At 46.3% G+C, this 17,525-nt stretch overlaps 2 protein-coding genes across 2 annotated transcripts in view; one reads left to right on the forward strand and one right to left on the reverse strand.

Annotated features, from left to right (window-relative positions):
• Positions 1 to 17,525, forward strand: part of LOC132571389 (zinc finger protein 850-like) — a gene marked incomplete at its 3' end in the record, with an annotated part of 552,489 nt that overhangs the window by 218,976 nt on the left and 315,988 nt on the right. The window lies entirely within an intron of this gene.
• The window catches only part of LOC132570877 (oocyte zinc finger protein XlCOF6-like), a 73,530-nt gene continuing 72,419 nt past the window's right edge, over positions 16,415 to 17,525 (reverse strand). The window contains exon 6 of the mRNA XM_060237516.1: positions 16,415 to 17,518. Within this exon, the coding sequence (XP_060093499.1) occupies positions 16,415 to 17,518 (1,104 nt within the window). The remainder of the gene's footprint in view (positions 17,519 to 17,525) is intronic.

The following is a 17,525-nucleotide window of genomic DNA, read 5'->3' on the forward strand; positions in this document are numbered from 1 at the left end:
TAGAAGGGCTGAAAGTAAGAGGATTTACTTATAAATATAGAGCATTCGCTGATGATATAATGTTTATAATTGAAAATCCTATACAAGTATTACCTTTGCTGTTAGCCAAGATACAAGAATATGGAGAATTGGCGGGACTTTATGTTAATAAAGAAAAATCCAAATTTTTATGCAAAAATATGCAAGTAAGTAAACAAAAGGAATTGCAGAGATTGACGGGATGTGAAGTTACCTCTAAAGTAAAGTATTTGGGCTTGGAGATAACAATGAAGAATATTGACTTGTTCAAAAATAACTATGAAAAACTATGGCATAAGATGGATAAAGATATGGTGAAATGGAATAAACTTAATTTGTAATTGCTGGGCAGAATAGCTGCAATTAAGATGAATATTCTGCCGAGAATAATGTATTTGTTTCAAATAGGGTTGCCAATCCCCAGTTTGCTTAGTATGAATAAAAGATTGGGTGATGCTGTTGAATAAAAAACTTTTAATGTTGGAAGCTCATGGAAATAAATTCAGATGGTATGCTTATATGTACTATGGGAAGAAAAAGATGGATGTTTTTTTTTCTCACCATTATATCAGAAATAATCTGTTAAATACATGGATGAAGTATAAGAAATATGGCGACGAGAGAAAGCCATTATGGATAGCCGCCCTGAGCCTGCCTCGGCGGGGAGGGCAGGATATAAATAAAAGTTGTTGTTGTTGTTATTATTATTATTATTATTATTATAGTGCCAGCAGAAGTAATAAAAATAACAGCTCAAACTGGTGAAGAGAGAGGGTTATACAATCAATTACTAAAAATACAAGGTGGCAAAATAGAATTAAAAACTGCTGATGGAAAATGATATTAAAAATGAAGGAATAAGACATGAGCAACCAGAAATGGAAAAAGTTCTTGGAGATAATGAAAAATTAATTTCAAAAATATATAAGTTATTAAAATGGTCTACGGAAGATGAGGCAGTAAAATCTCAAATGATTAAATGGGCAATCAATGTAAATAAAGAAATACAGATGGACACATGGGAGTATCTTTGGAAGAACTCTATGAAATTATCAACATGTCAGAGTATAAAAGAAAATTGTTTTAAGACGATGTATAAGTGGTATATGACTCCTAAAAAATTGGCAAAGTTTAATAAAAAGATGCCAGACAGATGTTGGAAATTTAAAAGACATGAAAGTTCTTTATACCATATGTGGTAGACTCGTGAAAGAGCGAAAAATTATTGGCAGATGATTCAACAAGAAATTTTTAGGATCTTGGGATATGAATTCGAGAAAGTAGCACAGCCTTTTTTGGGGGATTAAAAATGGAAAAATTTCCAAAAGAAAATAGAACTTTGATCTGGTACTTGCTTTCAGCAGCTAGGACACTGTATGCGCAGTTATGGAAGCAAGAAAAAATACCAGAAAAATGGGATTGGATTGTAAAAGTTATAACATGAAGTGAGATGGATAAATTAACAAGAATCTTAAGACACTATGATTTGGAAGTGTATAGAAAGGAATGGAAAAAGTTTAGATGTTATGTAGAAGAAGAATGGAATACAAAAGGACTATTTTTTAATAATGATTAAGTACTTGAAAAAAGTAGAATACGAATATAGGTTCTTATGGTTTAAGGGAGTCAAGTAACGGAGGGTGGGGGGACTAGAAAATAGCATGTGAGATGGATAAAAGAAGATACTAATGGATATTGTCACCATATGCTATCAATAAAATTGTTTAAACCTAAGAAATTACAGGCTGGTCATCCGAATGTCTGTCCCGGGCATATTAGCAGAATCTGTAATCAAAGACAGAATTAATCGTTAGACACACGGAAGGACACTCTGCCACAGGAGGTGGTGGTGGCCACAAGTATAGCCACCTTCAAGAGGGGTTTAGATAAAAATATGGAGCACAGGTCCATCAGTGGCTATTAGCCACAGTGTATGTGTGTATATAAAATTTTTTGCCACTGTGTGACACAGAGTGTTGGACTTGATGGGCCGTTGGCCTGATCCAACATGGCTTCTCTTATGTTCTTATGACAAAGCCTGCTGAGGGAAAACCAGCACGGCTTCTGCACAGGGAAGTCCTGCCACAACAGACAGCGGACAAAGAGGAATTTTGCTTCCTCCTCCAACTAGAAATTGAAGGTTCTTCTCAGAGGAAGGTCTCAGCCTCTCTGCTCTGTTGTTGGCTGTCCAGAGGAACTGGCTGGTCACTGTGTGAGACAGGAGGCTGGACTAGGTGGGCCCTCACTGGTCTGATCCAGCAGGGCTCTTCTGAGGTTCTTCTCAAGGGAAGGCCTCGGCCTCTCTGCTCTGTTGTTGGCCGTCCAGAGGAACTGGCTGGTCACTGTGTGAGACAGGAGGCTGGACTAGGTGGGCCCTCACTGGTCTGATCCAGCAGGGCTCTTCTGAGGTTCTTCTCAAGGGAAGGCCTCGGCCTCTCTGCTCTGTTGTTGGCCGTCCAGAGGAACTGGCTGGCCACTGTGTGAGACAGGAGGCTGGACTAGGTGGGCCCTCACTGGTCTGATCCAGCAGGGCTCTATTGATGTTCTTCTCAGGGGAAGGCCTCGGCCTCCATGCCCTGTTGTTGGCTGTCCAGAGGAACTGGTCGGCCACAGGGTGAGAGACAGGAGGCTGGACAAGATGAACCCTCACTGGCCTGACCCAGCATGGCTCTCCTGATGTTCTTCTCAGGATCCCCAATGCAGCCAATTGGGAGACCTGGCCTTCTGTTTCCCATTGAACTCAATTGGTACACCTGGTCTCTGGGTCCCCAATGCAGCTGATAGGTAGACCTGGCTTTCTGTTTCCCATTGACCAACAATAAAAATTTCTTCAAATATATTAGAAGCAGGAAACCAGCCAGGGAGGCAGTGGGGCCCTTGGATGACCAAGGGGTCAAAGGGTTACTTGAAGGAGGATAGGAAAATGGCTGAGAACCTGAATGCATTTTTTGCCTCCGTCTTCACTGTGGAAGATGAGAAGTGTTTGCCTGCTCCAGAACCACTTATATTGGAAGGGGTGTTGAAAGACCTGAGTCAGATTGAGGTGACAAAAGAGGAGGTCCTACAACTGATAAACGAATTAAAAACTAATAAGTCACCAGGTCCGGATGGCATACACCAAGGGTTCTGAAAGAACTCAAAGGTGAACTTGTGGATCCCCAGAAAAAAAATATGTAATCTTTCATTGAAATCTGCCTCCGTTCCTGAGGACTGGAAGGTAGCAAATGTCACCCCCATCTTTAAAAAGGGTTCCAGAGGAGATCCAGGAAACTACAGGCCAGTCATTCTGACTTCAATACTGGGAAAGTTGGTAGAAACCATTATCAAGGACAGAATGAGTAGGCACATTGATGAACACAAGTTATTAAGGAAGACTCAGCATGGGTTCTGTAAGGGATGATCTTGCCTCACTAACCTGCTACATTTCTTTTGAGGGGGTGAACAAACAAACCCGATACATATTGTTTACCTTGACTTCCAGAAAGATTTTCATAAAGTTCCTCATCAAAGGCTCCTTCGTAAGCTTGAGAGTCATGGAGTAAAAGGACAGGTCCTCTTGTGGATCAAAAACTGGCTAATTAATAGGCAGCAGAGAGTGAGTATAAATAGGCAGTCTTCGCAGTGGAGGACGGTAAGCAGTGGGGTGCCGCAGGGCTCGGTACTGGGTTCCATGCTCTTTAACTTGTTCATAAATGATTTGGAGTTGAGAGTGAGCAGTGAAGTGGTCAAGTTTGCAGATGACACTAAATTGTTCAAGATGGTGAAAACCAGAGAGGATTGTGAGGAACTCCAAAGGGATCTGTTGAGGCTGGGTGAGTGGGCGTCAACGTGGCAGATGAGGTTCAATGTGGCCAAGTGCAAAGTAATGCACATTGGGGCCAAGAATCCCAGCTACAAATACAAGTTGATGGGGTGTGAACTGGCAGAGACTGACCAAGAGAGAGATCTTGGGGTCATGGTAGATAACTCACAGAAAATGTCAAGACAGTGTGTGATTGCAATAAAAAAGGCCAACGCCATGCTGGGAATTATTAGAAAGGGAACTGAAAACAAATCAGCCAGTATCATAATGCCCCTGTATAAATCGATGGTGCGGTCTCATTTGGAATACTGTGTACAATTCTGGTCACCGCACCTCAAAAAGGATATTATAACATTGGAAAAAGTGCAGAAAAGGGCAACTAGAATGATTAAAGGGTTGGAACACTTTCCCTATGAAGAAAGGTTAAAATGGAACACTTTCACAAGTTTAAAATGCTTGGGGCTTTTTAGCTTGGAGAAACGTCGACTGCGGGGTGACATGATAGAGGTTTACAAAATTATGCATGGGATGGAGAAAGTAGAGAAAGAAGTACTCTTCTCCCTTTCTCGCAATGCAAGAACTCATGGGTATTCAATGAAATTGCTGACCAGTTGGGTTAGAACGGATAAAAGGAAGTCCTTCTTCACCCAAAGGGTGATTAACATGTGGAATTCACTGCCGCAGGACCTGGCGGCGGCTACAAGCATAGCCAGCTTCAAGAGGGGGATAGATAAAAATATGCAACAGAGGTCCATCAGTGGCTATTAGCCACTGTATATATATATATATATATATATATAAAATTTTGGCCACTGTGTGACACAGAGTGTTGGACTGGATGGGCCATTAGCCTGATGCAACATGGGTTCTCTTATGTTCTTAATTGGTACACTTGGCCTCTTAGCAATGTAACCCATTGCTAGACATGGGTAACACTTAGCAATGTAACCCATTGCTAGACCTGGGCTTTTGTTTCCCATTGAACTCAATTGGGAGACCTGGCCTCTGCTTCCTCACCCCCGCATTGCTACACCCCACCTTTGTTTTCATTCAGCGCAAATACAAACTGCCACAAGTCCTGCCACAACAGAGTGGACAAAGAGGAATTGTTCTTCCTCCCCCAACTACAAATTGATGGCATCTAATATAGCTGATGGGCACTAGATTCAGGACACAGAGAGCCATTAAAATGTACAATTTCCCACCAGAGGGTGTAGTCATGGCCACCACAGGAATAAACAGCTTTCAAAGAAACGAGATAAATTAATGGAGGGGAAATCTATCAATGGCTGCTAGCTATGATGACCGAGGGGAACCTTCACATTTAGAGGCAGTCAACCTCTGGATCCCAGAGAAGGAGGCAGCATCAGGGGAAGGCCTCGGCCTCCATGCCCTCTTGCTTGTTGTCTAGAGTAACTGGGAGACAAGAGGCTGGACTAGATGGACCCTCCTTGGTCTGACACAGCAGTGCTCTTCTGAAGTTCTTCTTAGGGGAAGGCCTTGGCCAATTTGGTGCAGTGGTTAAGTGTCCAGACTCTTATCTGGGAGAAATGGGTTTGATTCCCCACTCCTCCACTTACAGCTGCTGGAATGGCCTTGGGTCAGCCATAGCTCTGGCAGAGGTTGGCCTTGAAAGGGCAGCTGCTGTGAGAGCCCTCTCAGCCCCACCCACCTCACAGGGTGTCTGTTGCGGGAGAAGATATAGGAGATTGTAAGCCGCTCGGAGTCTCTTATTCAGAGAAGGGCAGGGTATAAATCTGCAGTTGTCTTCTTCTCTCTGCCCTGTTGTTGGCCCGACAGAGGAACTGGTTGACTAAAGTGGGAGACGGGAGGCTGGACTAGATGGACTCTTGGTCCGATCCAGCAGGGCTCTGCTCATTTTCTTTCTACTGCGGTCCTGTTGCTGAGGCCGTGATCCTCATAGCGATGTGTTCCCAGTGCCCTTTGTCCCTCCCGGCCTTCTGGACGTGGGCAGCTGATATCTGGGCGCATGGCTCTCCGCAACAGCCTTGTACTGTGACTCATGGGCGTTCGTGGCCTTTCCATCGACACCAATGGTGTCACTAGGCTCTCTGTACCTTGGCAACTGATTTTATTTTATTTTTCAATTCCCTCTCCTCTGCTGAGGGGCCTTGAATACCCCGTAGTAGACCAAACTGATGCCTGATGGGGGTTTCCAGCCTCAGGTGGGGCAGGTAAACAGCCCAAAGGCATCCGCGAAACACCAGCCTCTCTAAATTAGAAAAACACTAAGAAGAAATTAATACAAATTCATGCTTACTACAAAAAAATTTTTGCTATCAGAATGCTGACCGCAAAGTCTTTTAAAATGCAATTAGTGCAATTTTCTCCGATACATTTTTGTATGTTTGTTTAAACTTGTGGTGTGTTATTTCTGCTGGTGAATCTTAATGCTATATCTATGCAGCTTGCAGAAGCCTTGTGTGAAACACGGCATCATGTTAGGCTTCCCAATCCCCAGGTCCCAGAGGGGGATCCCCTGGTTTTACAGACTTCCCCCCTCCCCCAGCCCCTTCCCCCACAGCCATCATGCACCTCCATGAACGATTCCCATAGGGAATGATGGGGAATTGATCCATGGGTATCAGGGGCTCTAGGGGGGCTGTTTTTTAAGGTAGATGTGCCAAATTTTCAGTATAGCATCTAGTGCCTCTCCCCAAAAGACCTTCCAAGTTTCAAAAGGATTGGACCGGGGGGTCCAATTCTATGAGCCCCAAAAGAAGGTGCCCTTATTCTTCATTATTTCCTATGGAAGGAAGACATTTAAAAAGGTGTGCTGTCCCTTTAAATGTGATGGCCAGAACTCCCTTGGAGTTCAGTTATGCTTGACACACCCTTGTTCCTGGCTCCACCCCCAAAGTCCCCAGATATTTCTTGATTTGGACTTGGCAACCCGACATGTACAACCCTGTCGTGTGTTTGTGCCTGGCTGCAGCTTTTTACTACACCGGCTCTGTTTAAAAGGAGTATTTGGAGCGTAGGAATCTGTGCAAAGCGGCTTCATGTCACTTCCTGGACCCACTCTTTCAGAGAAAATGGCATGAATTGCATGTTGAAAGACTTTGGGGTATGGGTGTGGTCAGCATTCTGATAGCAAAACAAAATTCTACGATGCATAGTAGGCACTCTATAATTTTGTATTATATTTCTTCTTAGTGTTTTTCTAATGTATAGAGTCTGGTTTTTCGCAGATGCCTTTGTGCTGTTTACCTGCTCCATTTTCCGTGTTACTCTTTTTGGTTGCCTTAGCCTCCAGGTGAGGCTGGAGATCTCCCAGGATTATAACTGATCATCATTAGAACTGATTTTGGGCTGTGTCAACAGAAGTATAGTCTCCAGATCATGTGATAAATGTAACGTTCTGCATTTAGATAGGAAAAACGAAATGCATCATTATAGGATGGGGGAGACTTGTCTTGGCAGTAGTATGTATGAAAAGGATCTAGGGGTCTTTGTGGACCATTCACGGAACATGAGTCAGCAGTGTGCTGCAGTAGCTAAAAAGGCAAATGCAATTTTGGGCTGTATCAACAGAAGAACAGTGTCCAGAGCATGTGAAGTGATGACTTTGCTCTGCTCTGGTTAGACCTCACCTAGGGGATTGTTTTCAGTTTGGGGCAGCAGAGTTTAAGAAGGAGGTAGAGAAGCTGGAAGGGGTCCAGAGGAGGGGTCTGGAGACCAAGGCCTGTGAAGAAAGATTGATGGAGCTGGGCATGTTCAGCCTGGAGAGGAGGCGGCTGAGAGGCGATATGATCTGACAGCAATCCTGATTGTGTGAATTAGGGAGATCATGAGGGCAGGAAGGGCTGCATCAGTGCCTAGTTCTCGTGGCCCCTTCTTACACACCCAGGGAAATGCTGAGGGGCACTTTGGGGTCAGTCAGAAATTTTTCTCTAGGCCAGATTTGCAAGGGATCCTGGAGAGTTTGGGGGTTTTGGCCATCTTCTGCTCCTGGAGCAGGGGTCAGCGGGTGTGTTCTGTGGGGGGAGACTGTTGTGAGTTTCCTGCTTTGTGCAGGGGGTTGGACTAGATGACCCTGGAGGTCCTTTCCAGCTCTATGATCCTGAGTACTGTGGGGGCTCTGTGGCATTAGACTCCACTGAGCTCCCCCCTCCCCCCAATTGTCTGGGAATTCCCCATTGCAGACGTCACTACCTGAAAGCAGCAGCTGTTTTATTTCAGAATTAAAATGACCAGCGATTGGACGCCAGTTGCATACGCTGAATTTCCTTGCACTTTAAAGACACTGATTATTCCTGCTCCCCCCGCCCCAAAGAAATCCCATGCACATGGTGGAGCACAAGCGATGCGAACAGCCGCTTCCCTCTCTTCTTCCAAAATCTAATCCCTTATTCTCTCCACCCCCACCCATCCTGCAGGACTTACTTGCAGGGAGACCTTCCCTGGCTGCAAAGAAGCTTTTCCCTGCTTCTCTTTGCGGATCTGAAGCTCTTCCTTTTTTGTGCAATTCAGAAATTTCTCTCCCCCCCCCCCCACTCCAAGCCGAAGAGCCTTCCTTCCTCCCCCCCCCCCCTTGCTCGGCCTCTCTTGCAAAAACGGCTTTGTCCCTTTAACCCTTGCAGTGCTGGACAGGAACTTAAACTGTCCCTCGCCCGTTTCCTGCTCCCAGACCCAGCCAGATCGGTCGGGCTGCAGCCAGCGATGCCCTCTGCAGCTCAGCAGGGCCAGTCGACATATTTTTTGAGGGGGGGGGAGTAAAAAAGGGCGCCCCTTATATTTTTCCTTCATTTATATAAGCCAGTTTCATGTCTGTGTTCGTGTGAAACTTGGTGGAATGAGGAGAATCAGTGGGACTCGGTGATTCCTGGATAGAAGTTATATTGGAAGGATAGGGAGGGAAGGGTTGGAGGCGGGGTGGCTCTGTATGTCAGAGAGGATATACGGTCCAGTAAGACTGAGGTCGAGAATTAGACTCCCTTCTAGAAATGCTTTGGGTTGAAACAGCGGGCCCTAAAGGAAATTTAATTATGGGAGATTGTTATCGCCCACCAAATCAAAAGATAGAGGACCATTATAATACGATGGAAGGATTAAAGATAGTGGCTAAACGTAACAACTGTGTCGTAATAGGTAATTTAACTACCCACAGTTTGGGTCAATATGTGTTCTCGTCGAGATAAAGAGATTGAGTTTCTAGACACTCTCAATAACTGTGCTATGGAGCAGAGGGTCACAGAACCTACCAGGGGTGGGAAGATCCAGAATTTGGTCCTACGTAATGCCCAAGACCTGCTGAGAGATGTAAAAGTGATTGCACCGCTTGGGAGCAGTGACCATAACGTTATTGATTTCACCATTGCCCCAAAAGACCAGCACAACCACTTTTAACATTAAAAGGGATAAATTCTCTGAGATGAGAGAGTGAAAACCCTCGGGGAAGCTTGCAGGTTATTTAAAATTACAATTCTAGAAGCTCAGCTAAAATATATACCACAAGTTAGAAAAGGCACAAATAGGTATTTTAAAAGCCTGCATGGTTAACACACAAGGTAATAGAAGCTGTAAAAGGTAAGAAGGATTCCTTTAATCGGTGGAAAGCTAGTCCAAGTGAGGTGGCTAATAGCCACTGATGGACCTCTGCTGCATATTTTTATCCAATCCGCTCTTAAAGCTGGCTATGCTTGTAACAGACACCACCTCCTGTGGCAGTGAATTCAACATGTTAATCACCCTTTGGGTGAAGAAGTACTTCCTTTTATCCGTTTTAACCTGACTGCTCAGCAATTTCATTAAATGCCCATTTTTTGCCTCCGTCTTCACTGTGGAAGATAAGTGTTTGCCCACTCCAGAACCACTAATTTTGGAAGGGGTGTTTAAAGACCTGAGTCAGATTGATGTGACAAGAGAGCAGGTCCTACAACTGATAGACAAATTAAAAACTAATAACTCACCAGGCCTGGATGGCATACATCCAAGAGTTCTGAAAGAACTCAAAGGTGAAGTTGTGGATCCCCAGAAAAAAATATGTAATCTTTCATCGAAATCTGCCTCCATTCCTGAGGACTGGAAGGTCACTCCCATCTTTGAAAAAGGGTTCCAGTGGAGATTTGGGAAATTACAGGCCAGTCAGTCTGACTTCAATATCGGGAAGGTTGGTAGAAACCATTATCAAGGACAGAATGAGTAGGCACATTGATGAACACAAGTTACTGAGGAAGTCTCAGCATGGGTTCTGTAAGAGAAGATCTTGCCTCACTAACCTGTTACATTTCTTTGAGGGGGTGAACTAACGTGGACCAATGAGACCCAATAGATATTGTTTACCTTGACTTCCAGAAAGCTTTTGATAAAGTTCCTCATCAAAGGCTCCTTAGTAAGCTCAAGAGTCATGGAGTAAAAGGGCAGGTCCTCTTGTGGATCAAAAACTGGCTAATTAATAGGCAGCAGAGAGTGAGTATAAATGGGCAGTCTTCGCAGTGGAGGATGGTAAGCAGTGGAGTGCCGCAGGGCTCAGTACTGGGTCCCATGCTCTTTAACTTGTTCATAAATGATTTGGAGTTGAGAGTAAGCAGTGAAGTGGCCAAGTTTGCAGATGACTCTAAATTGTTCAGGGTGGTGAGAACCCGAGAGGGATCTGTTGAGGCTGGGTGAGTGGGCATCAACATGGCAGATGAGGTTCAATGTGGCCAAGTGCAAAGTAATGCACATTGGTAATCCTAGCTACAAATACAAGTTGATGGGGTGTGAATTGGCAGAGACTGACCAAGAGAGAGATCTTGGGGTAGTGGTAGATAACTCACTGAAAATGTCAGGACAGTGCAGGTCTCAGCCTATCTGCTCTGTTGTTGGCCCTCCAGAGGAACTGGTTGGCCGATGTGTGAGACAGGAGGCTGGACTAGGTGGGTCCTCACTGGTCTGATCCAGCAGGGCTCTACTGATGTCCTTATGAAGGCCTCGGCCTCCATGCCCTGTTGTTGGCCCTCCAGAGGAACTGGCTGGCCCCTGTGTGAGACAGGATGCTGGACTAGAGGAACCCTCACTGGTCTGACCCAACAGGGCTCTTCTGAGGTTCTTCTCAGGGGAAGGCCTTGGCCAATTTGGTGTAGTGGTTAAGTGTGTGGACTCTTATCTGGGAGAAATGGGTTTGATTCTCCACTCCTCCACTTACAGCTGCTGGAATGGCCTTGGGTCAGCCATAGCTCTGGCAGAGGTTGGCCTTGAAAGGGCAGCTGCTGTGATAGCCCTCTCACCCCACCCACCTCACAGGGTGTCTGTTGTGGGGGGAGAAGACATAGAAGATTGTAAGCCGCTCTGAGTCTCTGATTCAGAGAAGGGCAGGGTATAAATCTGCAGTCGTCGTCTTCTCTCTGCCCTGTTGTTGGCCCTGCAGTGGAACTGGTTGACTAATGTGGGAGACGGGAGGCTGGACTAGATGGACTCTTGGTCCGATCCAGCAGGGCTCTGCTCATGTTCTTTCTACTGCGGTCCTGTTGCTGAGGCCGTGATCCTCATAGCGATGTGTTCCCAGTGCCCAGGGTTTGATTCCCCACTCCTCAAAAAACATCTGGAGAGCTACCGTTGGCCACCCCGCTCTGTGGCATTAGACTGCGCTGAGCTCCCCCCTCCCCCCAATTCCCTGGGAATTCCCCATTGCAGACGTCACTACCTGAGAGCAGCAGCTGTTTTATTTCAGAATTGAAATGACCAGCGATTGGACGCCAGTTGCAGACGCTGAATTTCCTGGCACTTTAAAGACACTGATTATTCCTGCTCCCCCGAAAAGAAATCCCACGCACATGGTGGAGCACAAGCGATGCTAACAGCTGCTTCCCTCTCTTCTTCCAAAATCTAATCCCTTATTCTCCCCCCCCCCCCATCCTGCAGGACTTACTTGCAAGGAGACCTTCCCTGGCTGCAAAGAAGCTTTTCCCTGCTTCTCTTTGCGGAGCTGAAGCTCTTTCTTTCTTGTGCAATTCAGAAATTTCTCTCCCCCCCCCCACTCCAAGCCGAAGAGCTTTCCTTCCTCCCCCCCCCCCTTGCTCGGCCTCTCTCCCAAAAACGGCTTTGTCCCTTTAACCCTTGCAGTGCTGGACAGGAACTTAAACTCTCCCCCCCCCCCCCCCCCCGCTCTTTTCCTGCTCCCAACCTAGCCGGAGATCTGACAGCAATCCTGATTCTGTGAATTAGGGAGACCGTGAGAAGGAGGGCAGGAAGGGCTGCATCAGTGCCTAATTCTTGTGGCCCTTCTTACACACCCAGGGAAATGCTGAGGGGCACTTTGGGGTCAGTCAGAAATTGTTCTTTAGGCCAGATTGGCAAGGGATCCTGGTTTGTTTGGTTTTTTGGCCATTTTCTGGCCCTGGAGCAGGGGTCAGTGGGCGTGTGTTGGGGGGGGGGGAGGCAGCTGTGAGTTTCCTGCATTGTGCAGGGGGTTGGACTAGATGACCCTGGAGGTCCCTTCCAGCTCTATGATCCTGAGTACGGAGATCAGGTCAGCCCCCCCCCCCCAAACATGCCTGTGGGGGCTCTATGGCTCCCCCCTCCCCCCCCATTGCCTGGGGATTTCCCACTGCAGACTTGACAACCTGAGAGCAGCAGCTGTTTTGTGCAGAATTAAAATGACCAACGATTGGACGCCAGATTCATTTGCTGAATTCAATCTTGCACTTTAAAGACACTGATTATTCCCGCTCCCCCCCCCCCCCAGTGGCGGACTGGGTCTCAAATCTTGGTTGCCAGGAGACAAAGGGGGCCCAGTCACAATATTAAGGCTATCGTTTAATTTTTATAAGAAATAAATAAAATTTTCCAAAATACAGAAGTGGAAAAAAGGTACAATTAAAACTTTTGCGAAATAAATGTGTGTGTGTGGAGGCAAGCAGACACCTTGACAAGTCCCCCACTGCTCCCCCCACACAGAGGATGTACTAAAACTGGGAACAGGGATTGCCAATAGACTATACATGATGGCCAATAGAGAATGCCCATAGGGAGTATTGGAATTTAGACTTCCCCTAAGGACAGTGATTGCCCACACAGTCTGCACATGCTTGCCAACAGAGAATACATGATTGCCCACAGGGAGTAATGGAGACCACTATGTCCCTTAGGAAATAATGGAGCCCATGGTTTCCCATAGAGAATTAGGCTTACCCTACAGACAGTGATTGCCTATATAGACAACACACAAGGCTGGGAATGAATCTGTAGGCCTCGCTGTAGCCTGAACCAAAGATCTTGTCACACACAGCAAGAGCAGGGAACTGGTTTTCTTGACAGACGTCCACCTAAACTTCAGGGGGACGTGGATTTCATTCTACATGTGATGGTGGGAGCAGCAGAGGAATTAGCACGCGGCATCCCTCAAGCTCAGGGGGGAGAGACTAAATTGAACATCTCACTTTGTCAGACCGTGTCTGCCATGAAGTATAATGTTTTATTGTTTTGTTTGATGGGTTTTATGTTGCAAGCTGCCCAGAGCCTTCTGCTGGGATAGGGTGGGCGCGGGCCTATTTTTGTAGCAGGAACTCATTTGCATATTAGGCCACAACCTCCTGATGTAGCCAATCCCCCAAGAGCTTACAGTAGGCCCTGTAAGAAGAACCCTGTAAGCTCTTGGAGGACTGGCTACATCAGGGGTGCGTGGCCTAATATGCAAAGGAGTTCCTGCTACAAAAAAAGCCCTGGGGTGGGGTATAAAATTGGTCAGTCAATACATACATAAAGCCAGGTACCAGAGACATAAGCTTTATAAAGGACACAGGCAAACCCAATTAGAAGAAGAAATTGGATTTATATCCTGCCCTCCACTCCAAATCTCAGAGTCTCAGAGCGGCTCACAAATCTCCTTTACCTTCCTCCCCCACAAAAGACACCCTGTGAGGTGGGTGGGGCTGAGAGGACTCTCACAGCAGCTGCTCTTTCAAGGACAGCTCTGAGAGCTCTGGCTGACCCAAGGCCATTCCAGCAGCTGCAAGTGGAGAAGTGGGGAATCAAACCCGATTCTCCCAGATAAGAGTCCATGCACTTAACCACTACACCAAACTTAGCAATCTTCATTTTACTGAAAAGACACACATAGTCATACAGTATTTTCTTTATTTACAAGTCTTTGACAAATGGCACCTCGTACTCTGAATTATTGCATCAGACTCTGGAGTCAAGATCTGTACTGCAGCAATCCTGAGTACTGTGTTCAGGCGTGGATACAGTTTTGATTCACTGACATTCATGACAGAAAAGAGCTTTTCACCGATGTACCCTGTCCCAAACAGGCAGAATGTTAGAAACAAAAGACTCGTTAGAGGTAATTTGGACCCCAGAATTGGAGAAATGGGTCGTCCTCTTATTCTACAGAGCGATGGCCCTTCCTTAGCGGAGGTTTCCCCCTTTTCCGATTGGTAAAAGAAACACTTCACTATGGACTAGCAGGTGCTTGGAGGAGGGAAGGGTGATGTCCCTTTAAGAAAGGCTTTCTAGAATGTTCCTTACTTCTTCAGTTGCCCGTTTCTAAACTAGCACAGCTATTTTTCCAGATTGAAGTAGAGAGACACCCACGCCCTCTCAGTCTGCTCAATGAATCCTAGAATCCCAGAGTTGGAAGGGCCAAAGAGGCCATCTAGTCCAGCCCCCACTCAATGCAGAATCTGCCTAGAGCGGGGTGTGTGTGCAAACTGTGGCTCCCAAATCTTTCCTTCCCCCACATACCCCCGTGTTTTGAATGCAGAGGTTTTTGTTTCCCCCCTTCTATTAATTGTGCAGGCCAAACGCACTCTGGGTGCTCCAACCCAGAGGGTGACTGGGAGTTCTTTCATGGGGGGGTGGTTTGGAGGGAGGAGAGGGCCTGACAACAGCCTGCATTGTGGGGGGGGGGGGGGGAGCTTTTAAATTGGTAGACCTGGCCTCCTGTTTCCCTTGGAAGTCAATTAGTAGACCTGGCCTCTGAGTTCCCAGTGCAGCCCATTACTAGACCTGCCCTCTCTTTTCCCATTCAACTCAATTGGGAGACCTGGCCTCTGCTTCCCCACTGCAGCGCATTGCTACACCATGCCTCCTTTCTTTGCATTCAACTCAAATACAAACTTTGTCACACACACAAGCGCCAACGACCTCCTTTCACCTCTTCTCGCACAATCTCTCCCAGGTTCTGCTCAAAACACCCATGCCGCTTCACTCACCAGGCCTGTAACAAGCTACACCAGAGGCCGCTGAGCAGACACGCAGCCCACACTGCCCTTTGGCCCAATCCCCGCCCCCTTTTCAAGAGTCACCCACGTCATTAGGAGCCCTCCCCATTTCCCCGGGGCAAAACTGCTCCACCTGCTCACTGCCTGCATTTGTGTGCAGTTGCTGTTTCATGGCAAAGCTTCTTGGTAGGCTGATGCACCCTTCTAGACAGCAAAGCTGCCTTCTTCTGCTGCTTTAACGCCGTTTCTATTTCTGCATCTCATGGGACGGGTCACAAGAGGACATCAGAGAGAGACACATCATTTCCAAAACTCTCGCAAGGTAACTTAGAGTTCCACCTTTTTTGCAGGATGTCATCTCATGTCCTGGGTTGTCACTTCCAGCTCAAAAACTCAGCTGGTGGCACTTCCTGAGCTCCATCCCTTCCCATGTCACATGGTGCACCAAAACCCCACCCCCTCCTGTCATGTCACTCAGGCATGCCTCTTCTGCATCTGACATTTAGTCTCTGCGGCTCATACCCAAAAATCATCATAGATCGCATTGCTTTTGCTAAACTAAACACAGTGCTGCTTTGTATCCCATGGCACTCATTTTTGTGAAAGATTGAATCACAGAATCATAGAGTTGGAAGGGACCTCCAGGGTCATCAACCCCCTGCACAAGGCAGGAAACTCACAAATACCGTTCCCTAAATTCACACTGGACAGCCTCTCCCCATATGAACCCCCACAGCATCCTCTTTAGCAAAAGCAATGAGATACGGGATGATTTTTCAGTGAAAATGTGTTGAATTTACCGGCAGCTGGAATCTAAAGATCCATTCAGTGGTGCAACACAGCTCTTTTGGAGCTGGTGCAGCAGAGAGATTGTGAACTTTGGAAAGACATCGAGTTAACCCTTCATAAAGAACTTTGGTTTGCAATGGACTATATATAGTATATTTTATCCATTGAGGGGAGAGAGAGAGAGAGGGAGGGAGGGAGATACAGAGAGGGAGGGAGAGAGAGCTCATACAATACTCAGAGGCTGTTGTCTCCCGCTATGTGGTGCAATATCGGATTGTGATATGAAAAGTGAAATCGTATTTCATGTGGAAAACTGAATATTCAGTCCGGATGGATGGTGCGTATATTTGTACATCACAGACATAACATTTACATATATTATGTCTAAGGAATTTATTAAAATTGCATTAATTTCCTATTATATACCTGGTGTTCTATGGCATCTTTGAGAGTGCAGGGAATGACAATCCCTGGAAGTTGCAGAAACATTCCGGGAATGGAATTCCACTCTTGCCCTCCTTGAAGCCAGCCAGGCATCCTTAGGACCAGGGACTATGAAAAGATGTTGAGCAGCAGAACTCAGAGCCCGGGGGTTCATATGGGGAGAGGCGGTCCAGAAGATATGTAGGCCCTTGGCCTAAGGTGATACCTGATCTACACAAAGGACTCTGGCTCGGGGTGAAGAATGCAACTGTGACGCAAGATCCTTCCACACTGAGCATTCAAAAGGTTTCTCCCCTGTGTGGGTTCTCTGATGCAGCTGAAGACTGGAACTCTGACTGAATCTCTTTCCACATTCTGAGCATTCAAAAGGTTTCTCCCCTGTGTGGGTTCTCTGATGCCTCTGAAGACTGGAACTCACACTGAATCTCATTCCACACTGTGAGCATTCAAAGGTCTTCTTCCCTGTGTGGGTTCTTAGATGCTTTTGAAGACTGGAATTCACACCGAATCTCTTTCCACACTCTGAGCATACAAAAGGTTTCTCCCCAGTGTGGGTACTCTGATGCTGCTGAAGAGTGCCACTCCAGCTGAATCTCTTTCCACACTCTGAGCATTCCAAAGGTTTCTCCCCTGTGTGGGTTCTCTGATGCCTTTGAAGACTGGAACTCACACTGAATCTCTTTCCACACTCTAAGCATTCAAAAGGTTTCTCCCCAGTATGAGTTCTCTGATGCCGTTGAAGATCACTACTACAAATGAATCTCTTTCCGCACTCTGAACATTGAAAAGGTTTCTCCCCTGTGTGGGTTCTCTTATGCTGTTGAAGACCATAATTTGCACTGAATCTCTTTCCACACTCTGAGCATTGAAAAGGTTTCTCCCCTGTGTGGGTTCTCTTATGCTGTTGAAGACCATAATTTGCACTGAATCTCTTTCCACACTCTGAGCATTCAAACGGTTTCTCCCCTGTGTGGGTTCTCTTATGCTGTTGAAGACCACAATTTGCATTGAATCTCTTTCCACACTCTGAGCATTCAAATGGTTTCTCCCCTGTGTGGGTTCTCTTATGCTGTTGAAGACCATAATTTGCACTGAATCTCTTTCCACACTCTGAGCATTCAAACTGTTTCTCCTCTGTATGGGTTCTTTGATTATTCTGAAGATGGCCACGCTGACTGAATTTCTTCCCACACTCTGAGCATTCAAAAGTTTTCTCCACAGTGTGAGTTCTCTGATGCTGCTGAAGAATGGAACTCAAATGGAATCTCTTTCCACAGTCTGAGCATTCAAAAGGTTTCTCCCCT

This window comes from Heteronotia binoei, chromosome 5 (genome assembly GCF_032191835.1).
Source record: "Heteronotia binoei isolate CCM8104 ecotype False Entrance Well chromosome 5, APGP_CSIRO_Hbin_v1, whole genome shotgun sequence".
NCBI classification, from domain to species: Eukaryota; Metazoa; Chordata; class Lepidosauria; order Squamata; family Gekkonidae; genus Heteronotia; species Heteronotia binoei.